Source organism: Trachurus japonicus, chromosome 21, assembly GCF_045865225.1.
Source record: "Trachurus japonicus isolate A0001 chromosome 21, Traja_1.0".
NCBI lineage: Eukaryota > Metazoa > Chordata > Actinopteri > Carangiformes > Carangidae > Trachurus > Trachurus japonicus.
In genome coordinates, this window is record NC_140927.1 from 30,643,068 (window position 1) to 30,667,532 (window position 24,465).

Below are 24,465 nucleotides of genomic sequence, written 5' to 3' on the forward strand. Positions count from 1 at the left end.
GTTGCTTTTATGCAACAGTTTCAACAATTCCATCTAAGCATGGATACATGTTTAAAACTCAATAAATGTGGAAAAAGACACTTTAGTCATTCTGTCTTGTAAAGCAGACTGGAGTAGATCATGAGGATCCTTTCACACCGACAGACTGAAGCAGAAATCATTAGGAATCAAATCGTTTTGAATCGAAAATCGATTTTGAATCGAATCGTAGCCCCAAAAAATCAGAATCTAATCTAATCGTGAGATAGTAAAAGATTCCCAGCCCTAGTGAGTCGTTCTGTGGCGGCTTCGACTCTCAACCATCTTCTGCTATGTCCCAGTTGCTCAGTCTTAACAATGGGGCTGGGACTGGGAGCATGTGTCACCCATCTGTCAGACAATATGTCAACGCAGCCGTAACACTCAGGCTGAATGTGTCTTTGGCCCGTTCAGGCCCTCAGCGCCGGCCGCTTCCTCACATAATCTCTCTCTCTCTCCTCCTCCTCCCTCGTGTCAGCATCTTCAGTCTGGTGTCTTTTTACAATCCAATCCGTTTCCTTTATGTTTTTTTTTCCTCCCGTGGGTGCTGTTGGTTTAGACTGACAAACATCCTCCAGGAACAAACACATGAGCATCATCAGAACGACAGGACTGAAGCTGAGAAGCAGCAGCAGTCCTCTCACTTTAAAAACAACTGCAACAAAAATATTGTTTGTTCTACCAACAAGTGTAATATCAACCTCCCTGGACCTGAAAATGATCCGATCCATGACTCAAAGATTTTCTTGGTCGACCAGTCGTCGTCATTCAGGACCATCAGTCGACTCATCGTGGCAGATTATGATGCGGTGTTTCCCATTGGTTAACAAGACCATCACACATCACTCAGCTTATGGGCTTGATTAATAGTTTACTGTCTCACTACCGTGATATCGCAGGGAAACAAAACTGACAGTGAGTGAGTGAGACTTCATGCATCTGGCCTCTGCATTTAGCATAAGCAATTAGGGGCTGGAAATGTAAGAGCCATATTTGTATTGCTTACAATAGTTGGTAGTTTTCCTTTAAAATGTTGAACTGCTCCTTTAATTATGATGTTGATGACATCACAGTAGCTTAGCTTTCAGACCAGGTTAAGCAGCCTCAGGAGCAAGACAGTTTCTTGACGATACCTCAGAGCAAATCTTGTAACTTTGTTTAAGTAAAGTTATCTTTTGAACGGAGTTACTGCCTTGGAAGATTCTTTTTTGTGTCAAGCTTATTGCCAAGAAGACTGCTTAAAGCAGAAGTAAGTGATATATTTGTGTTAATATAAGTCTTAAATAGTTATATCTTCCGACAGCAATCACTTACATAGAGTGTTTGGACTGAAACACGGGTCTGTCAGTCACTCTGCTCTGCTCTGAGCCCAGGAGAAAACATTTATCGTATCCTACAGTTTTTATCCAATGAGGAGAGAGAACGGCATGCAGGGCTGTGTGTGCAGCCAAGGAACGCCGTGAATGTGGCGACGTAGGGACGAGGACTGTTATGGTGCGTTCAAGGAAACTCGTATTTTTCCGATCTGTGAAGTGGTACCAGTTTGATCTGGTACGAGTTCACGGGTCAGAAGTTACGAGTGGCCGTTACAGTGACTTTCACAGGTAAAACAGGTCGGAAAAACACGAGTGGGTTGCCTGGAACGCTACAAAGTCGTAAGTTGTGACTTGAAGCTGTAATTTACGATTTCAAAAGCCTACCTGGAACGCAGCATTAGCCAAAACGACCGGATCGCTTACTTCTGCTTTAATAGTAGTGGTAAAGCGGAATACTCGGAGGAAGAAAGATTGCTGCTACATGGCCCTTCAAGTTAAAAGCCCTCTAGCCATAGATTTTGACTTAATTTTGACAAAACACGTCTCCAATTAATGTTTATTTTTTCATATTACAGATTTATTTATTTTTGAAATGGGAGCAGTACATATTGATGAACACCATCGTGTAAATATGTGGGATTGTAGCCAAGTGGCTAATTTCCATCCCCAGTCCCATTGGCAGGTTGATGTTGCTGTTTTTTTCTGCAACCTTTCAACCAATTAAATTTAGGCAGACTAATGACTTCTTGGTCGACTATTTGGGGGCAGCCCAACAAAATGATCCATGATCCGATCCGTGAGGTTATTGACCTGTTGCACCACTAACGCTCAGTAAAATAACACATTCACAAATGCATAACATTCACTCAACAAATGTTTTGTTCTAAAGAGTGAATTGTTTAACGACACAACACTAACACAAACCTGCCTCCACTACAACAACAACAACAACAACAACACGATGCATCTCCTCTGCAGCCACTAGAAATGATTTAAAGACGGTTGCAGACGGTAATAAACAGCTGAACAGCTGCAGGTTGATGTTCAACGCTGTCAAAATGTGTGTGAGTGTGTTTTACCTGTTATATATCAACATAACGCTGCATGTGCTACACACACACACACACACAGAGGTTGTATACATGTGTGTGAATGACGTTGTTACTAATCAGAATCACAAATGTTTTTATTGCCAAGAGCAGCAAAGGTCAGTTTACAGCAGCAGAGACTTGACGTGGTGTCGGGTGCAAACACACAGGTACCAGAAATAGTTAAAGCAGATATCAGTGGAATGTTTTTGTTAATATAAGTCCTAAATAGTCCTATTTTCCGTCAGCAATCACTTACATGAAGTATTTCAGCCTAAACACGAGTCTCTCCGTCACTCTGCTCTGCTGTAACCCGAGGAGAAAATTTTCCTTGTGGGATACAAGTGTTATCCAATGAGGGGAGAGAACGGCATGAAGGGCTGTGTGTGCAGCCAAGGGATGCGCGTGAATGTGGTGACGTAGCACGAGGACCAATTGATGCCTGACAAGGGCGGGGGCTGCTAACTCATGGTGCGTTCAAGGAAACTCGTACTTTGTGTTTTTCCTTCCTGTGAAGTCATACCAGTTCGATCTGGTACGAGTTCACGGGTCGGAAGTTACGAGTGGCCGTTATAGGGAACTTTCACAGACAACAGGACGGTAAAAACACGAGCTACGGGTTACCTGGAACGCTACCAAGTCGTAGTTGTGACTTGAAGCTGTAACTTACGGTTTCAAAAGCCTGCCTTGAACACAGCATTAGCCGAAACGGCCGTGCCGATGATATCTGCTTTAAAGGTAGCGATAAAATACAAATTTAGATAAAATAAATTAAAATATTCTAGTGCAAAAAGTATTCATATACTACGATATACAATTTAGGATTTATATAAAAAGAATAAAATGGAATACACTGCAAAAACTCAAAATCTTTCCAAGAATATTTGTCTTATTTCTTGTCAAAAATGTCTAATTTCTAGTCAAAACTAATCTCTTTCCACTTTAAATAAGACCCATCACCTTAAAATTAACTTGTTTTTAGATCATTTTCATTTGTTTCAATCATATTTTCGCTTGAAATAAGTAGAAAAATCTGCCAGTGAAAGGAAGTTTTTTGTGCTTGTAATAATAAGAAAGAAAAACTTGCTCCACTATCAGATTTTCTACTTATTTCAAGTGAAAATATGATTGAAATTAGTAAAAAGTTTCTTAAAAACAAGCTACTTTTTAATAACGTAAGTATAATGAGATTAGTTTTGACTAGAAATGACATTTTGACTAGAAATAAGACAAATATTCTTGGTAAGATTTTGAGTTTTTGCAGTGCAGAATAAGAATAAAGATAGATATATAGAGAATACAGAAAAAGTCAGTCAGTGGCTAAGAAATAAATAAAAAACAAATCTTTGGCCAAGCAGGAAGTAGATGGTACCAGAAGAACTAAACCAACACAAAGACTGAACCCACTCATATCTAAGAAACACACACACACATCTGTGAGGTAAGGTGGTGGAGTTTGTTGCCCTGCACCTTAACAGGCAATAAGTTTTAATGGGCTGGTACCTTGTTAGAGGCTGGAAGGGTTTTGGTTTTATAGCTTAGTAAATAACTAACTGGCAGAGTAACAGAGAGAGAGCAGCCAGCGGGGCCGAGTCAGAGTCTGCTGATAGCACACAGTCCACGGCCGACCACGTCACTCTGCTTTCATTCATTCATTCATACACTTTGATGTATTCTCTCCAACACAATACACGTTAAACCCAGAGTCAGATCATCTGTCTTTTGTTCAGTCAACAAGAGATCTGTCAAAAAACAAAACCAGGATCATCCCTGATCCCAGATCAGCTGCAGCTCAGGGCATCTGGACTGGGACCGCGACGCTCCGGCTGCCACGGTGATGATGATGATGATGCCTTTATTTAACAATCCTGTTGTCCTGCTGGGTCAAGGAAGGAAGGATGGAAGGATGGAAGGAAGGAAGGAAGGAAGGAAGGACAAAGGGAAAGAAGGAAGGAAGGAAGGAAGGACAAAGGGAAAGATGGGAGGAGAGAAGGAAGGGAAAAGGGAAGGAAAGATACAAGGAGGGAGGGAACAGATTGGGTCAAAAAGGAAGGAAGAAGTAAGGAAGGAAGGAAGGATTGCGGAAAGAAGGAAGGGAAAAAAGGAAGGAAAGAAAGATGGAGAGAGGGAACAGATTCGTTCAAGGAAGGAAGAAGAAGGGAAGGAAGGAAAGAAAAAGGGAAAAAGGAAGGAAAGATACAAGGAGGGGGGAACAGATTGGGTCAATTGGGTCAAAAAGGAAGGAAGAAGTAAAGACGAAGGGAAGGAAGGAAGGAAGGATTGTGGAAAGAAGGAAGGGGAAAAGGAAGGAAAGAAAGATGGAGGGAGGGAACAGATTCGTTCAAGGAAGGAAGAAGAAGGGAGGAAGAAGGGGAGGAAGGAAAGAAGGAAAGAAAAAGGAAAAAGGAAGGAAGAAGTAAAGACGAAGGGAAGGAAGGAAGGAAGGAAGGAAGGAAGGAAGGAAGGAAGGAAGGAAGGAAGAAGGATTGTGGAAAGAAGGAAGGGGAAAAGGAAGGAAAGAAAGATGGAGGGAGGGAGGGAACAGATTCGTTCAAGGAAGGAAGAAGAAGGAAGGAAGAAGGAAGGGAAAAGGGACAGAAGGAAGGAAGGAAGTTAGGAAGGACGAAGAGATAGATGAAAGGAAGGACAAAGGGAAAAAGGAGGAAGGAAGGCAGGAAGTATGAAGGGAAAGAAGGAAGGAAGGATAAAGGGAACAATGGGATGAAAGAAGGAAGGGAAAAAGGAAGGAAAGAAAGATGGAGGGATAGGGAACAGATTCGTTCAAGGAAGGAAGAAGAAGGAAGGAAGAAGGGAAAGAAGGAAGGAAAGAAAGATGGAGGGATAGGGAACAGATCAGGTCAATTGGATCAAAAGAGGAAGGAAGAAGAAGTAAGGACGAAGGGAAGGAAGGAAGGAAAGAAGGAAGGATGGAGGAAGGGAACAGATTGGGTCCATTTGACCCAGAAGGACAAATCCTGCATCTCGCATAAATAATCAATAGAAAACTGTGCAGTGACTCCAACAGCAACAACAGTTCAGCGGTGACACACAGTCGTTTACTGAAGGAAGAGACGGCACCGATCTCTTCTGAAGCGGCCGAGCAGATCTGAGAATGAGACCAGACTTGCAGCGCTCGCCACATTACAGAGCGTGTGTTGTAGCTCCAGATGTTTTACCACACTTGTAAAATTTAAATTTCTTCTGAGAAGTGTTGGTGGTATTGCTACATAGCAGCCAACGTTTAGTATTAACAGCTGTTTTTAGCACAACATCAAACCTCATTCCTCCAAAGAGTCAAAGAGTCTCCAACAACAAGAGAAGAGAAGATCCCACACAGTATAAAGGTAGATGTTTGTATTAAAGCTCCATACAGTATAAAGGTAGATGTTTGTGTTAAAGCTCCATACAGTATAAAGGTAGATGTTTGTATTAAAGCTCCATACAGTATAAAGGTAGATGTTTGTGTTAAAGCTCCATACAGTATAAAGGTAGATGTTTGTGTTAAAGCTCCATACAGTATAAAGGTAGATGTTTGTGTTAAAGCTCCATACAGTATAAAGGTAGATGTTTGTGTTAAAGGGATAGTTCAACATTTTGGCAAATTGGCCCATTGCCATAATCGCTATAGTCATAGCAGTAGGTTCATTACCTTTAATTGTAGGTGTAAGCTATTTTCAGTACGGCGGAGCGCAGCAGCTGGCTGCTCAGAGCTACGCTATGGAGGCTAACGGAATTTCTTGGTTTCCCTCATTAAACTCATCAAATTCAACATCCCAAAACTCCACAGCGCTTTTGTAGACAAGTTGTGACCTGCACAACCACCACGCTATGAGATAATGACGGAACGATACGAAACGGAGCCGTTTTCGAGGTAAATACAGGGTAAATACGGAGACTGCTTGCTGAAAAACTGTCCCTGAACGCAACGCGCATCAGCGGTTTTGTATGAATTTACCGGCTCCGTTTCGTATCGTTCCGTCATTATCTCATAGCGTGGTGGTTGTGCAGCTCACAACTTGTCTACTAAAGCGCTGTGGAGTTTTGGGATTTTGTATTTGATGAGTTTAATGAGGGAAACCAAGAAATTCCGTTAGCCTCCATAGCGTAGCTCTGAGCAGCCAGCTGCTGCGCTCCGCTGTACTAAAAATAGCTTACACCTACAATTAAAGGTAACGAACCTACTGCTATGACTATAGCAATTATGGCAATGGGCCAATTTGCCAAAATGTTGAACTATCCCTTTAAAGCTCCATACAGTATAAAGGTAGATGTTTGTGTTAAAGCTCCATACAGTATAAAGGTAGATGTTTGTATTAAAGCTCCATACAGTAGGTAGATGTTTGTGTTAAAGCTCCATACAGTATAAAGGTAGATGTTTGTGTTAAAGCTCCATACAGTATAAAGGTAGATGTTTGTGTTAAAGCTCCATACAGTATAAAGGTAGATGTTTGTGTTAAAGCTCCATACAGTATAAAGGTAGATGTCCATGTGTAGTGTGATTATAAAGCAGCTCTAGGTTCTATATTAATACTGTGAAAGTATCAAAGCCTCAGTCCACAGAGAAATGCACACAGCCTGTATTCAGAAACTGAGCCTTAAAACCAGCCGTCAGGACTTCCTGTCGCTTTGTGATGTCACAACTAAGCCCCGCCCCCTCACCACCTGGACCCACCATCCATCCAACAACAACTTGCAGGATTTGTGGTTTCTCTGAGTGTTTTATTCTGAAATCTGCTCTAGTTTTTCATTGGGTGACTTGTTTTCTGGGTGGCCCAATCAGAAGAGAGACTCAGAGCCTCCTCCTCTCTTCTGATTGGCTGACAGCGACCTGTTGTTACTGGAGCTCCAGAGAGAAGCTAAGAGAGAGAGGAGGAGATGGAAAACTAACACTGCGATGGTTTTCAGATCTTAAAACCACAAATATGTTTAATTATGGAACCAAACTTCAAATAAAGCTTTGTGTTTATTCTTGTTTTGTTAAATTTCTACCACTTATTGCGTTCTACTGAAGCTAACATGCTAACTTTTCCGATACCGAGTCACTGAAGTATTAGTATAGTATTGCAACCTCTTGCCTATTTTTTTTTTTTACATTCAACATGAAACTGGGGTGGGTTCTTCTTCTTTTTCTTGTACTTCTTAACACAAAACATGCAGCAGAATAGAACAAACCACAACTGACGCTTCAGCGCAGTGAAAACAGAAGAAAAGCCTCTCGACATCTGTAAACCATCTTCAGCTCAGAGTGGGGTTCCTACTTAAAAACTTGTAACTCTAACCTTTCTCTTTTCTTTTTCCCTTTTCTTCCAGGACTGAACGAATGTGACTGGGAACAAACGCATCCATCCAATCGCTACGAACACAGTCGCCTCTCATCTAACTCGTCTGACGACTTGCTGCTGTAAAACTACCACAAGTCTTTTCTCTTTTTTCGTTTTTTTTTCCTAAAAACAGGGGGGTAGGAAATGTCTTTTCCCGACGTGTTACATGGCAGCTGTTGGTTGGTTGTTTTTTTTTCCGAGCGGCCTCAGCTGTAACCCAGGTGACAGTGTGTGTGCTTTGGCATGCGGCATGGAAATCAGTTCGGATTCAGAGAGCTCCAGTGCAGCGAACAGCGAGGAAACAGCAGAGAGAGAGAGAGAGAGTAAAAAATAGCGCTTAAAAGGGATAGTTCACCCAAAATTGAAATTTCACTCATTATTATCTACTCCCCCTCATGTGGACTAAGGGATGGGAGAAGTTTCAGAGTCCTCCGTGGCTTCTCTGAGTTACAGGGGGTCTCGGCGTAGCAGTGCATGTCCATATGACGGTTGCAAATGGATACCAACTGTCTTCGTAACAAAAAGACACACCAAAAAACATCCAAATACCTCCATGCTGCTCATATGTAATGTCTGTCTTGTATTGAAGCCCCGAAATGCGAAATTGTCCCGAAAAAAATTGAATAAGTCTATATTTCAAGCTTAACTTATTTAATTTTTTTCAGGACAATTTTGCATTTCGGGGCTTCAATACAAGACAGACATTACATACGAGCAGCATGGAGGTATTTGGATGTTTTTTGGTGTGTCTTTTTGTTACGAAGACAGTTGGTATCCATTTGCAACCGTTATAATAATGGACATGCACTGCTACGCCGAGACCCCCTGTAACTCAGAGAAGCCACGGAGGACTCTGAAACTTCTCCCAGCCCTTATTAGTCCACATGAGGGTGAGTAGATAATGAGTGAAATTTCAAATTTTGGGTGAACTATCCCTTTAAACGTGACTGGCTGCATCAGCAACTTTTTTGGCAACTTAATCCGCTCCACGACTCTTTTTGACAAACCAAAAAAACCACCAGTCGCTAAAAACAGAGCTTCGATTCTTGTTTTTTGCAACGATGATGATGATGATGATATCATATTTTATCCATAAAAGACTTCGACTGCGACGAACGAAGAGCTGGTGAACTTTTTATGATGCTGCGGGTGACCTCTCCTCCTCCTCCTCCTCCACTTCCTCCTCCTCTCTGCACCGTTAAAACTAATTACACACATGACATCACAGCGGGAGATAAACTCATTAATAATGCATTAATAGAAGGTATTGTATCACCTTGTTAGTTAGCGGGGAGCCTGCTGCTGCGACTGCTAACTCTGACTCACAGCCCTGACACATGTGCTCACATATACTGCATATATACACACACAGACACACACACACACACACACACACACACACACACACAGACACACACACACACAGTGGTGAACAGGCCTGCTGGGTCTCGGTGCTGTAAACACGCCACCAGCAGCTGGACCAACATCTGAAGACCTGAGACGGACTGGAAAAGTGGAAACCCAACAGCTTCCTGCTCGCTGTCCCAGATGATTCATCACTCCCAAACACAGTGACTTTCTAAGCTTTTTATATTTATTTTTATTTTTATGACACTATTTATTTAGATTTTGTCATTTTTCTGTTTATTCTGCCGGTGTTTCATTGACTAAACAAACACAACTGATCCTGAAATTACTGGGTAAAGACAGACTGGCTTTACACTGGACGGTTTTAGGACTTCTTGTCCAAATAATCCTCAGAGTGTTGTGTCAATACAACTATTTCCAATTGAGTTAAAGTGATAGTTTAACATTATGGCAAATTGGCCCATTGCCATAATCCTTTTAGTCATGGCAGTAGGTTTGTTACCTTTAATTGTCGGTGCAAGCTGTTTTTAGAACGGCGGAGCAGAGCTGTGAGCTGCTCAGAGCTACGCTATGGAGGCTCATTATGGGATTTCTTGGTTTCCCTCATCAAACTCATCAAATACACAATCCAACAACTCCACAACGCTCTGGTGGACAAGTTGTGAGCTGCACATTCACCACGCTATGAGATAATAACACAACGTTACCAGACAGAGTCGTTTTAGAGGGAAATGCAGAGACTGCTTGATGAAAAACTGTCCCTGAAGGCAACGTGCATCAGCCGTTTTGCATGAATTTCCCTCTAAAACAACTCTGTGTGGTAACGTTGTGTTATTATCTCATAGCGTGGTGAATGTGCAGCTCACAACTTGTCCACCAGAGCGTTGTGGAGTTGTTGGATTGTGTATTTGATGAGTTTGATGATGAGGGAAACCAAGAAATCCCATAATGAGCCTCCGTAGCGTAGCTCTGAGCAGCTCACGGCTCTGCTCCGCCGTTCTAAAAATAGCTTGCACCGACAATTAAAGGTAACGAACCTACTGCTGTGACTATAGGGATTATGGCAATGGGCCAAAAAATTTGCCAAAATGTTGAACTATCCTTTTAATTATGAGGTTTTCAGAATCATTTCAGTTATAGTGACTTCGATGGAAAAAACAGACACAATATATGAATAAAACAGAGATAAAATTATGTCAAATAGCTGCAGAACTACACCTATAAATAACCAGAGGGACTCACCGGAGTTAGAGCCACTGCCTGGATGTGAGACCTGAAGATGATAAAACTCTTTCCTATAAAAATTTATGAAGGATCTCCGGTTTTTCGCAGCCAAATAGATGAAGTAAGCGAGGCGAGCGCCTGTAGACGGTGAGCTCAGGCTGCTGCTGCTGCTGCAACGAGCTCCAGCGGTCCAGATGTGGGAGAAAACTTAAAACGCTAAACACATTCCAGCCATACCAGAGGGACGAGTCGGCGGGGAAGCGATCTGTGATGATGAGCCTCAGCCAGGACGTAAAATTAACACCTGCCAAGCGCCAATGGTGGGTAAAAAAAAAGAGTTTAGCGTGTAAAACAAAACAAAAAACACACACACACACCCACCAGTGGCCGATGGAAACTGCAATTCCTTTGAGCCCCTATAGGGACGGCTAGTAGTCGCTACGTCATCACATTATAAAATGTCACCCGTGTCCAATCGCAGGATATTCACAACAGAAACAATAGGCAGAGCCGGGAGATTTCATTCATGAATAAATAACATAATATATGAATTCAATGTACAATATCGCCTAAATATATTCTGTATCTTTTCAAAATGTAAAAAAAAAAAGAGAGAGAGAGAAGAACGTAACATGGGACAAAAGTAACAAAGCGATTTTCTCAGAGCCCATTCAAAGGTGAAGGAAGCCTGTATGTAGATGTAGATTTTTTTTGGGTTTTGAGAAATTTTTTTTGGAAGTTTTACCACTTTTTCAAAATTTTTCTTTAAACTTTTTTTGAGAAATTTTTACCACTTTATTTCTAGAATCTTTTTAAAAACTTTTTTTATTTTTTTTGAGAATTTTTATCACTTTTTTCTATAAAAATATTTATCAGTAATCGCACTGACGCCGCAAATCTCGCGAGATTTGGACGGACCAGGAAGAGGAGCTTCCGCTGCAAACAAGCTTGAAATATAGACTTATTTAATTTTTTTTGGGACAATTTCGCATTTCTGGGCTTCAATACAAGACGGACATTACTTACGGGCAGCATGGAGGTATTTGGATGTTTTTTGGTGTGTCTTTTTGTTACGAAGACAGTTGGTATCCATTTGCAACCGTTATATGGACATGCACTGCTACGCCGAGACCCCCTGTAACTCAGAGAAGCCACGGAGGACTCTGAAACTTCTCCCAGCCCTTAGTCCACATGAGGGGGAGTAGCTAATGAAATTTGAATTTTGAGTGAACTATCCCTTTAATTAAGGTGAAAATCCTGCAGAGTTCCTCTTTAAGTTGGATTTTTTTAGACTAAAAACCTAAGGCAATTACTTTTAGTCAAACAAGGCGTGAGTTTTTCATTTCCCCGGCTGTTGCGTGGATAACTGGAAGAAATCGGTCCATGGTACCAGCCAGGTAACAGCTCCGTCTACACAACACAACACAGCAACACAACAACACAACAACTACCTCAGCAGGTATAAACACAAACAACACGTCTATATTTGGCTTAAAAGGAACCAGCAGCGTCCGTGTGTGTGACTGTGTGTGTGAGAGCTGCACATATTGTTTCAGCGTGGAGGATAAAAACCCACACACATCACGGCTCAGATATCTGACAATATGGCTTCTTTCTCGTAATCAAACGGCTAAACCACTGCACCACACGACCGTCGCTTCACATACTATCTTCATCATCGAGAAATTCAACTGTAAAGTGACTTTGAGAGTAGCTAACATCTACTTTTGGTTTGTTTTGGACAACAACTATGTGATTAAATCAGCGGGATCAAAAAGAAAGCAGCCAAAAATATCACAGAAATGATGCTACTGTCATTTTTTTCCTTTCCCTATATTTTATTTTCTAACATTGGAGGCTGAGGGTTTGATTCCTGGCTCTTCTCTCTGATTCATTCATTGCCAAGCTAAAACCCTAATGATTCTTTGAATATGTTTGTGAAAATAATAATATAACGCATTATTTTTGTCAACTGCATGGACAAATCTGGGGTCTTATACTGTAAAACATTTGATAACACGTTTGTTTGGAAGTTTTTAAGTCTTTTTTTTTTGTAGTTATGTGTATGAGTTTGAGCTTCATAATGGACAGAGGGATGTTATTATGAAGGAATCTTTTTTTCACTGCAAGACTTAAATTGCTCTACACATTATTCCTCAAATATAGTCAAAATATAATTACGTTACTAATCTCTTAATATAGGACCAAGTGTTTGAAATATTTAAGTCATTAATTGTCACCTATACCGAATGTTCAAGTTTATTTTAATCTTTATTTTTTATTATTACAAATGACACTCTAACATTTAACCCTCCTGTTGTCCTCCTGGGTCAAGGAAGAAAGGATGGAAGGAAGAAGGACAAAGGGAAAGAAGTAAGGAAGTAAGGAAGGAAGGACAAAGGGAAAGGTGGGAGGAGAGAAGGAAGGGGAAAAAGGAAGGAAAGATACAAGGAGGGAGGGAACAGATTGGGTCAATTGGGTCAAAAAGGAAGAAGTAAGGGCGAAGGGAAGGAAGGAAGGAAGGAAGATTGTGGAAAAAAGGAAGGGAAAAGGGAAGGAAAGAAAGATGGAGGGAGGGAACAGATTCGTTCAAGGAAGGATGAGGAAGGAAGGAAAGAAGGAAAGAAGGATGGAGGGAGGGAACAGATTTGTTCAAGGAAGGAAGAAGAACAAAGGAAGGAAGGAAGGAAGGAAGAAGAAGGAAGGAAGGAAGGAAGGAAGGAAGGAAGAAGGGAAAGGGGAAGTAAAGAAAGATGGAGGGATAGGGAACAGATCAGGTCAATTGGATCAAAAGAGGAAGGAAGAAGAAGTAAGGACGAAGAGAGGGAAGGAAAGAAGGAAAGGAAAAAGAATTGTGGAAAGAAGGGAGGGAGAAAGGAAGGAAAGAAGCAAGGATGGAGGAAGGGAACAGATTGGGTCAATTTGACCCAGAAGGACGACAGGAGGGTTAAATTCCTACCAATTCAGAGTTACGTTAGATAGATGGAGTATCTGTGCATCTTCCTTTACTTTGGTTCTGACCTAATCTTTTTTCAGAAAGTGGCGGTATTTAGGGATCTACGATCAATTAATTGTGGCGTTTAAAGGGATAGTTCACCCAAAATTGAAATTGCACTCATTATCTATACTCCCCCTCATGTGGACTAAGGGCTGGGAGAAGTTTCAGAGTCCTCTGTGGCTTCTCTGAGTTCAGGGATGCAAACGGGTCAGGACCAAAAAAGAGAGGAATTGTCTGGCGTGGGGGGGGGGGGGGGGGGGGGCGGGTGCTCACCATTAACAAATGATTACATTACAATATCATGGAAAAGTCAAGTTCCAGTAGTTCAGCCCCCCAACCAAGTATTGATTGATTGATTATAGACATAGTTTTCAGAAGGCCAACATTTCTACATTAAAAATGCTTTTTAAAAAAAGATCCTTTACAATATTTCAATTTTGGAGATACTGAATTTTAGGTCTTCACTGAATGTTAGTCATAATTATTACTATTAAAATAAACTGAATAAATAAAGACATGGGATGTTTCATTCAGTGTATAATGGACATATAGGCCTATATAATGTGTTAGTTTCACTTTAATTGAACACATTCTACATCACGGAGGCGACGTCTTTCCACTCAGGGCTTCCTTCACCTCTGAAACGGGGCAGAGCTCCGTGGAAACACCTGCCTGACACAGCAACGTAGGGAACCGTGCATGTCCGCGGCGCACAGCTCCACGGACATGCACGGGGGGGAAAAACGGCGTCGCCGTCGCACCGACTGCACGCGGATACGCGCCGCTTTATGAGCGTGCATGTCGCGCGTCTACATTGGAGGTCGGCTGTTATCAGTATAATCAGAGACCATGAATGAGTTTGCCTCAGTTTCACGTGATTGTCACTGTCAGCCTGTTAGAAAAACATTTTACTGACACCAGCTGAGACACTGAGACGCTGAGACCCCCCCCTCCCAAAAACAAAAACTCTTCGGATCTGAACGATTCACACAAGTCACCTAATTGGTCATGAAAAAAGCGAGTTTCGCTTTTCGGCGCGCTGTTTGCATCCCTGTGAGTTACAGGGGGTCTCGGCGTAGCAGTGCATGTCCATATAACCCCCAATTGCAAAATTGTCCCGGAAAAAATTAAATAAGTCTATATTTCAAGCTTGTTTTATAGCGGAAGCTTCTCGAAGCTCCTCTTCCCGGTTCGTCAAATTTGGACGAACTACGTAGTTTTGTAGCTTGAAAAAACAAGCTTGAAATATAGACTTATTTAATTTTTTTCGGGACAATTTCTGATGTCGGGGCTTCAATACAAGACGGACATTAGCCTACATACGAGCAGCATGGAGGTATTTGGATGTTTTTTGGTGTGTCTTTTTGTTACGAAGACAGTTGGTATCCATTTGCAACCGTTATATGGACATGCACTGCTACGCCGAGACCCCCTGTAACTCAGAGAAGCCACGGAGGACTCTGAAACTTCAATTTTGGGTGAACTATCCCTTTAATTGTGGCATTTATTTTTGTGAAAACAAGTAATGGTGACATCCCTGCTCCAAACACAGGCAGCTGCTGTGTGACCTGAACACAGCTTGTTCCTGTAAAGGATCTCAACAACAACAAGACTCAACTCGTCTTCCTGCTGCTGCTGCTGCTGCTGCTGCTGCTGCTGCTGCTGCTGCTGCTGGGGTCTGCAGGCTAGGTAGGGGTGGTGTGTGTGTGTGTGTGTGTGTGTGTTTTTGTGTGTTTTTTTGTGTGTTTTTTCTTTTCTTTTCTTAGCTTGATGAGGATGAATAAATATTTTAGTGGTTGAGTGAGTGTGAGATCTCTCTGCTATATCATCTATGTGTAATTGTGCGTGCCGTAAACCAGCCTCTCAGCAGAGTTTCCCCTCCAAATCCCAGCAGAGCGGCTACGATCATATAACAAACACACACACACACACACAAACACACACACACACACACACACACACAATGCACCCTGGTGAGAAGAAAACCATGTGTGTGTGTGAGAATTCCCCTCAGGCCACGGACCTCATTCAGTCACAGCGGCTGCAGTGTTTGTTGACGCATCGTGCCTTCAAAAAAAAACTCGCACTTTCTTTCTTAATTGGATGTTGTTCCGTTAACTGCTGCAGAGCCGTCCAATTAAAGTGGATTTATTATCATTATTATTAGGGGATGGACGCAGCTAAAGAGTTCCTAGTTAGTTAGAGAGGAGGAGGAACAGTCCAGACATCTCCTCTCTTGATTCATGTAATAGGTGCAAACCATCTCCAGCCGACCAGTCCCATATGTTTTGGTTTTGTCCCAGGCTTGCCACATTTTGGTCTGAAATCTTTAATACTCTTAGCACAGCATATAACACTTATTTATTTATTCAAATTTTATATATTTTATTTTTTCATTGTTGTTTTTTTAACATTTTTATTTAATTTACTTGTTTACTTTATCATTTTCCTTATTCATGTATTGGTTGTATGTATTCTGTACAGTTCAGGCTACATGTTGATATGTTCTTTTTGACAATGGTACCTTATTTTGTAAATTTAATCAGTTTGTTTCTATGTTTATTCCTCTCTCTCATTCTCTCTCTCAGAAATCTGATTTAAAGATGTGCAGTCTACGGCTCTAACTTATGAAATAATCTTTTAAATGCTTAGAAATCATGACGAATTTATCATAGAACAGCACAGACATGTTTTGTTTTTTTTGGAAACGAACTCCTTAGAAGGGTCTGAAAAAGTCAAATAGAGCTCTGGTAGCTGCGATAAATCATCAATTTTTCAGGGCAACTCAAGCTTTTCCAGGACATTTGACTCTTTTTTTCTCATTTTCCATGTGTTTTCCATGCACAACGCACAGCACAGAAAATGTCATTGAAATTGCGGCCCGGCGTAGGAGCAAGGAGCGAGGAGCGAGGAGTCTCTGCAGCCATTAAGTCCGGCCGGTGCTGGGCAGCCTGCCTCTTAAAACACACTGATGTCTCACAATGTAAACAACACAGTGTTTAACCTACTGACCCACAGCCCACGGCTACGTCCACCCGTCGTTGTGGCAGCAGCGGCGTGGTGGTGGTATTAGTCGACTACCTCTCTCTAATGCAGCAGCCCACTCCTCCTGCTGCTGCTTATCACCATTAACACAACACAACACAACACAACACAACACAACAAGCCCCAGGGCCGAAGTCTGAGCCCCGGCCTGATGTAGGTCACTGTTTCACACACTTAATCAAGGACGGGTGTGTGTGTGTGTGTATGAATACAAAAAAAAACACACAATTAACTAACGCAGAGTGTTGCACCATGGGAGAAAGACGACCGGCTGATGATGTCACCTCGGTCCGTGGAGGTGAACGGGACGCACGCTCTCTGGAGACGGAGCTGCAGCGCCGTGACGACCACACGGACACAGGCGCTGACACACACACACACACACACACACTAACATCCTCAGGGCCGAGAGTTGTAATGACATTCAGCCCCCCCCCGCCCCCCCAGTGTCCTCCGAGGGCACGAGGTATGCAAATGAAAGCTAATTTATTTTATTCACAGCGGAGCAGCTCGGCTCTACGGCCGTGTGATGTTATGTTATAGGACAATAAATATCCACAGCCAGTCTAAATATTTAACTCCCAGTTTTCAGCTCCATTAAAAAGGGACTACGTGGAGTTTTTTTCACTTTCACACTACATTTCCCATGAGCCTCTGCGTGCGTGCACAGTGAAATTCTTGGACCGGTGAAAGCAAACTCCTCGGGGTCTCTTTAAAGGTAGTAGCCAATAAACCTTGTTAATAATTACACACTGGACCTTTAACAGAAGAGATGGCTGAATCATGATGACGTCACAACTTTGGGTTCATCCTCTTATGCACTGAAGTGACGGCAGATTAAAAACAAATTATGCAACAACCGCACACAAAAACACTGACAACTGTTACGACACCGACCCTGCAATAGCTCCACTACATAGCTACCTAGCTAGCATGCGTACCAAACACTGGTTGCCACGGTTACCATTATAAACATGTATCTATACGGAAGGAAAGATGTGCACTACCGACAATAACGGTCATGACTTTGGTTATAGTTATTTAGGAAAAGATACCGATTTGAGTTTTAAAAAAAAAGAAAAGAAAAGAAAAAGTACTTCCGCCACATTAGACCATCTCTGTTGCCATGGTTACAGAAACAACAACACAATGGTTTCCAGTGGTAACCGAAGTCCGCTCTCGTCTCTCTGCGTCATCTTCCTGTGTCTTGTCTCCTCCCGACGTCTCTTTTATTCTACGTCGTCACGCGCTTTAGCCGTTAGCTTCTCCCGTCGGTACTCACTACGACCACTAGAGGTCGCCTGGCAACAAAACGTAAACCATAATGGATCAACACACACAACAACAGGGTATCTGGTAGGGGTGGGAGAAAAAAATCGATTCACATAAATATCGCGATATCTTTTTTGACGATTTTTTTTTTTTCATATTGTGCAATGTGCATTTGTTCGCCTTTTTTACATACAGAGAGTCCAGGTTTTGAAAAGGGTTTAAGTTCACTTTATAATGGAGTATATTCATTTATAGGCTTCTACAGTATTTGTGTGCGGATAAATGTTAAAAATGCTAAAGACTAAAAATCGAGAGAATCGGCAATATCGTAGAATCGCAATTTAAATCGAATCGCCATCCAAAAAAATCGTAGAAGAATCGAATCAGGAGAAAAGCGTATCGTCCCAGCCCTAGTGTCTGGCCTGCTGCTGCTGCACAGACAACGACGGCGACCTCTGGGCTTGTTTCTCCTCTCTCTCGTCTTCCTCTTTTTTTATTTAAAACACAAAGCAGCGTTACGTCGTCGTCCTACTGTAAAAAAAATTTAAAAAAGAGACACAGGCCGACAATGACGACGACATGCACAACTTTTCTTTTTTTCCAAGGATGCACTAGAAAAGATGGACGCCCGCGGGCAGAGGATGTCTCTTAATGTGAGTGTAACTAATGGACTGCTTCCCTCCACTGCCCCTGACCTCTCAGTCCCTCACTCATCCCATCGCCGGGGCAACAACATCCCTCCCATCCCCATCCTCATCCTCATTCTCATCCTCATTCTTCTAGCTGCTAACCTCTCTTCTTCACTTCCGTCCTCTTTGTTTTCCTGCCTCGGGGACGTCGCAGTAGTGCAAACGGGCGGGATCAATCTGACAGATGTACACACACACATACATAACACAGTCACATGTGGGTGACAAGACGGGCTTTTGGCCGTAGCCGCGGCAGCCGCCACCACTGCCGCTGCTGCTGCTCTAAAAATAAAAGCACAGAAGCTAAATCCTGTCTGTGCGTCGTCAAGTGATACACAAATACGGCTGGTTGGTTTGTGTTTCCCATAGGGACCGACACAAATCCAACAAAATCCTGTGATGTGATCAACACGCTGCTCTGCTATCTAAGCACAGTTCCTGGTGACCTATATACATACATACACATACATATACTGTAGATATTCAGGCCTGTATAGATGCAGCTACGTGGATCTAACCCTGCAGAACAACATCCAGTGTGTGTGTGTGTGTATAATGTGTAGGAATTCCCCCCATCTAGCGGTGCGGTTGCATATCGTCACGTATTCTTGATGTTGCATTCACATGAAATTGGGCAGACGTCAGACAGACAACAGACACTGCATGTAACAGGATAAACAAGCGTCTATGTAAACAAGTGGTCCGCCAGGCGTGGCAATATGTTGTCATGGTGATGTGGTATTGTTTTACCGTCTTTCTCTCGTGGAGTAAAATGACATCCGGTTGGTTTTTGCCGACGGCCGTCTGCCTGACTGCACCTGAATGCAACACCAGTGCCTCCGTCCTTCCTCACACTACACAGTGGTGACAGTTTCAACAGGCCGAGCCCACAGCTCTGCTCAGTTTCCGTGGTTACCTACGGTCACGCTGCCACTCAACGTAAAAAATGGCGATGCAACATGGCCGCCTCGGTTCGGTGCGTCGCCCACTTATGTATTTGTAACGACTTGTAACAACTCATTCTAAGGAACCAGAAAGCTTTCATTTGTATGCGGCTGTGATTCACCTTCAGTGAAATACGGATTTATGAAAGACATATTTGATTTTTGATTAAAAAAAAGCCAAATAAGTTACACACTGGGGCTTTAAATTTAAAAAAAAGTTATGCAATGTTGTTGTCAGTTGGTTAAACTGGTCTCCTTCAGTGTGAAAACCCACCACCGGAGTCTTTAAAAGAAGCTGTGGCTGCAGCAGCTCCTCACACACACGCACACACACACACACACACACACACACACACACACACAGAGAGAGAGAGAGAGAACAGCAGGTCGACTGATAAAAGGCCGCTCGCTCCTTCTGCAAACTGTAAATCACAGACAATCTGTTGAACACAATGAGTCTTACAGCTCTGATTCAGAAATCTCAGGCCAAGAGTGTGTGTGTTTCTGTGTTTCTGTGTTTGTGTGTGTGGCTGACTCAGTGCATTTGGCTTTAAAGCGCCCCCCCCCCCCTCCTCCTCCTCCTGCTGCTGTCTTGGCTGAACGCTTATTCAAAAATGGTGATTTTCATATTTTTACATTATTACTTTGGCGACGGAGGACAGACGGAGCAGGACGACGGTTCCTCTGGGTCCACCGCCGCCGCCGCCACGCTTGTGTGTTTTGAGTGAGAGACAAAATAAATTTCTTGTGACTGACTGTGAGTGACTGTGTGTGTGGGATGATAAAAAAACCAACAAACCAAAAAAAAAAAAAGCGGGAGGGAGCACACGTTTCGTTTTCAGGCTTGCCTAAACACGCCAGGTCTTATCAAGCCTGTCAAACAGCCAACCATCCCTGTGACACACAGACCCAGCAGAAGTCCCACAACCAGTCGGCCCGCTATGACTGGCTGACTGACTGGCTGTTTGTGTCTGTCAAGGCCAAGCTGCTGCCTGCTGATTCACATGGACTGTAGTACGCCTTTATTCAAAAAGAGGGGGGGGGGGGACCAGCACTTTGGATGACACAGGCCGGTTATTATTCATGCGGTCGGTCAAAGCAGAAACAGATTCCCTCTGCTCACTCACTCACTCACAGGGCCGTTGCTAGGAATTCTGGGCCCCCTTAAAGAATACTAAAGTGGGCCCCTCCCCCTAACTTTTCCTTTTTTTTTTTCTTAGACTACGTATGTATTTTTATTTAGCCTTCTTTGTTTTGATGCTAATGCAGCATTACACTGCAAAAACTCAAGTATCTTAGCAAGAATATTTGTCTTATTTCTAGTCAAAATGTCATTTCTAGTCAAAACAAATCTCATTATACTTAAAAATAAGGCACATCATATTAAAAGTAGCTTGTTTTTAGACATTTTTTTACTTCTTTCAAGCATATTTTCACTTGGAATAAGTAGAAAAAATCTGATAGTGGAGCAAGTTTTTCTTCCTTATTACAAGCACAAGAAACTTACTTTCACTGGCAGATTTTTCTATTTATTGTGAATTTAAGTGAAAATTATCTAAAAACAAGTTAATTTTTAGGTGATGAGTCTTATTTTAAGTGGAAAGAGATTAGTTTTGACTAGAAATGAGACATTTGGACAAGAAATAAGACAAATATTCTTGGAAAGATGTTGAGTTTTTACAGTGTACTATGAGTATTAGTCAGGGTCTTACGCAGAATAAATCAGTCATACAAAGATTAGACTACTGGGGTTTTTTATGGGCTCCACTGGGCGCTGGGCCCCTAGAGTTATCATCACCTTTCTCCCCTATACAACGGCCCTGCTCACTCACTCACTCACTCACTCACTCACTCACTCACCCGCCTATCAAAACAGAAAGACAAAAACTGAGTGAGCAGCAAGCGACTGAGTGAGCGAGCGACTCCCACGACATTCACCTCCTGGAAAGTCCCAGAGCTGCTGTTTCTGCAGGTACACAAAAGACAAAACGCAACAAGATAAAGGGTGACTCTGCCCTGTGTGGTGGACTGATACTGATACTGCTGCCATGTTTTTAAGTGGCCCTTCCTGGTTATTAGTCATCACAGCAGCAGCAGCAGAAAGAAACAGAAAGCAGCAACAGAGAGCAGCAGCAGCAGCAGCAGCCCCAACCTCTCTCCTTTTCACACGCACACACACTGGCTGTCATGTCACAACAATAATACTAACCGGGTTGCAAATTTGCGATAGATGCATTATAATAATTACATGGATAAATGTTAATGATATACCAACCGAGGCTCTGTCACCGCCCTGACTCTCTGAATGAGCAAAAAGAAAGAGAGTAATGTGTCATCGCAGCAAACACAATAATATAATAATTCACCTGTCATGTTGTGCAGGGAGTTTACAGAGGTCGTGCATGGACAGAGTGCAATGCATGCTGGATATTTCTTCTGTTTTCTTCTTTTATATCATATGTCCACTATGTCTCATTATGTGTGTGCATGTACTGTGTGTGTCTGTGTGTATGTGTGTGTCTGTATGTAGTAGGGGGGGGTAACTGGTTGCAAAAACAGTCCCACTCCTACCCGTTCTGCTTGCCTTGGAGGGAATATTTTTCCAAGTGGCCTGGATGAAACCTATAACGATGACCAGATGTGCAGCGTGTGTGTGTGTGTGTGTGTGTGTGTGTGTGTGCGCATGACTCAACTATGGTGTATGTGTGTGTGGGTGCATGTGTGTGCGTGTATGTACATGTGTGTTTGTGTGTGTGTCTGTGTGCCCTGCCCTTTAATCTCTGCAGAGAGTTGCCAACTGCCACTAGGTCAAAAGCATGCCACCACCAGGGTATCATCATCATCATCGCTGCCATAAAGTACTGTAAGTGTGTGTGTCACAACAGCAGTAACACACACACACACACACACACACACACATGGGAGATCATTATGATTATTAACAACATGGATCTTTATCTTTGATGCTGAAAGAGCAACAACTGTGATCATAAAAAGGGGCAATAATGTCTAATTGTTATGGGACAGGCCTGTGTCTATTTAACATAATGGGGAAAAGAAGGAGTGTGTGAATGTGTGTGTCTGTATGTGTGTGTGTGGTGGCCTATAAGAGAGCATAAATGAGATTGAGGTCACTATTGCAGTCAATTGTGATGACCACACAAATACCACCACGCTTTCTTTGCATGTGCAACGCGTCTGAGTGTGTGTTTGTGTTTGTGTGTTTGTGTGTTTGTGTGTGCATGCGATTATTGGCTAATTGGAAAGGATTCCAATGTGAACCGTAAAAAAAAAAAAAATCATAATAAAATAATAATAATGAACAAAAACAGTGCAATAAAAGCAGATAAATCGCAGCACTTACTTGCCAATGACCTCGCAGAGCTCGTACACATCTTCAAAGAGGATGTCGTCGTCCGCCATAGTCCGACCCCGGCTCCGTGGGGGGGGGAAATATTATTTATCCCCCCAAAAAATAAAAATAAAAATATATGCGTCCCAAACCCCGAAGGTGGCTCCTTATAAAAACACACAGACAGAGAGCGGTGAAAGCCCCCAAGGCCCGGAGCTGCTGCTGCTGCTGCTGCTGCTCCTGGAGGTGGCAGGCAGGCAGGCAGGCAGGCAGCTGACCGTTTTGGGGGCAGGAATAACGAAGGGGGGTTAGTCGGTTAAAAAAAAGAAAGAAAAAGAGTTCCTCCCAAGAAAAAGGTTTCCAAATCTCCCAGTCAGTTGTTGCCTCCTCCTTACCTCCAGAAAAACCGCTGCGTCGCCGTGGGTGAGTCGGCACAGACAGCCACAGTTCAGTTCAGTAATAATCCAGTTTGGGGAGAAGAGAAGAGTCTCAGTCCAACCACCACCGGTTCTGCTGCCCCGCCTTTCTTATTCTTTCCCCTGCACAGACACACGCAGCTTTTCCTTTCCAGCACCGTACCCTTCGTCTCTATGCCTCGGCTCAGAAAAAAGCAAACATTATAATAGTAAACTAGGCTGTTACTCCTCCTCCTCCTGCTGCTGCTGCTGCTGCTGCTGCTCCTCCGGTGAGTCTGAGCTACAGAGCGGAGGAAATGCCTGAGTAGAGCCGGTGGACCGTGGACATCAGGCGGGCAAGGCTCGGCTTACAACACCGGTCGGTCGGTCGGTCAGCTCCAGCCAGGTGGGGGCTGACAACACGGATCTTCACATCCCGAGCTGCTATGAGGGAGAGCGGGGGGGTTTGTTTTAACACTTTACAGGAATGGGAATGGGATGCATGCACTCACACACACACACACGCACACACGAGGGTCGCTCCTCCTCGGTCGGTGAGTGTTTTCTTCCGCCGTGCCCGGACGTTTATCTCCGCGGAGCTTCCAGAAAGGAAAAAAAAACACAAGCTCCGCCCCCACATACACACACACTCAACGAACGGAGGTTATGGTGAAACTGCTCCGCCGTCCTCCATTTTGGCGCCAAGCCGTTACCCAGGGTTCCCCGTGGAGGGCTATAGGGCTCGGAGCCAAAATGGCGGAGCGGCGGCGCCATAACGGCTGCTCCAGAACAGCCAGTTTCCTAGTCGGGACTTTTTCAATGGACAGACCTGAAGCGGCGGAGCTCCCGGTCGGAAAACGAGGAGGCGTAGCTATGAATGAAGTGTCCGTAAACGAAACTAACCTGGTTAAAGTTACCTGTCTGTCCGTAAATGTCTTTTTCTTATCTCTTACATAACATTGCATAACATTTATTTAACCATTTGTTCTTCTTGTCCTTCGCTGTTAGCTTAGCCCGTATGAAAACCACTGTAGCTACAGACTTGTTTGGTTGACTCATTTATTGGTTTATTGATTGCATTCTTTCATAAATGAAACTATTTTAAAATTTGAAAGGAATACTTTTATTTAATGATTCATTTTATTTTGGTTTTTTTTTATTCTTTCTGATCAGTTCTACTGTTTTTAATCACAATAAGAATCAGAAATTCTTTATTGATCTCCAGAGGGAAATTATTGTGTTACAGTGCCATCCCATACTATAAATACTGTGTGTGTGTATATATATAAAAATTATAAAATTAACCTATTTTAATTATATTACCCCAATATTGAAGTCAAAATAGCCTACATAGACAGTCTTATCGTCAGCTTGTCAGTCATTGATTTGGCACTATGAATTGTGCCAACCTGTATTAATAATGTTGCGCAAATAA

The 24,465-nt window shown here is 42.8% G+C and overlaps 1 protein-coding gene across 8 annotated transcripts in view; it reads right to left on the bottom strand.

Moving 5' to 3' along the window:
- Positions 1–23,600, bottom strand: part of caska (calcium/calmodulin-dependent serine protein kinase a) — a 211,098-nt gene extending 187,498 nt beyond the window's left edge. For 5 of the 8 annotated variants that reach the window (XM_085766085.1, XM_085766082.1, XM_085766084.1 and 2 more), the window contains exon 1: positions 22,648–22,807. In XM_085766085.1, the coding sequence (XP_085622211.1) occupies positions 22,648–22,706 (59 nt within the window). In that variant the 5' untranslated portion in view covers positions 22,707–22,807. Of the gene's footprint in view, positions 1–22,647 lie in introns of all 8 variants that reach the window. The other 3 variants (XM_085766078.1, XM_085766077.1, XM_085766086.1) reach the window with 1 other exon arrangement.
- Between the last annotated feature and the right edge of the window lie 865 nt (positions 23,601–24,465).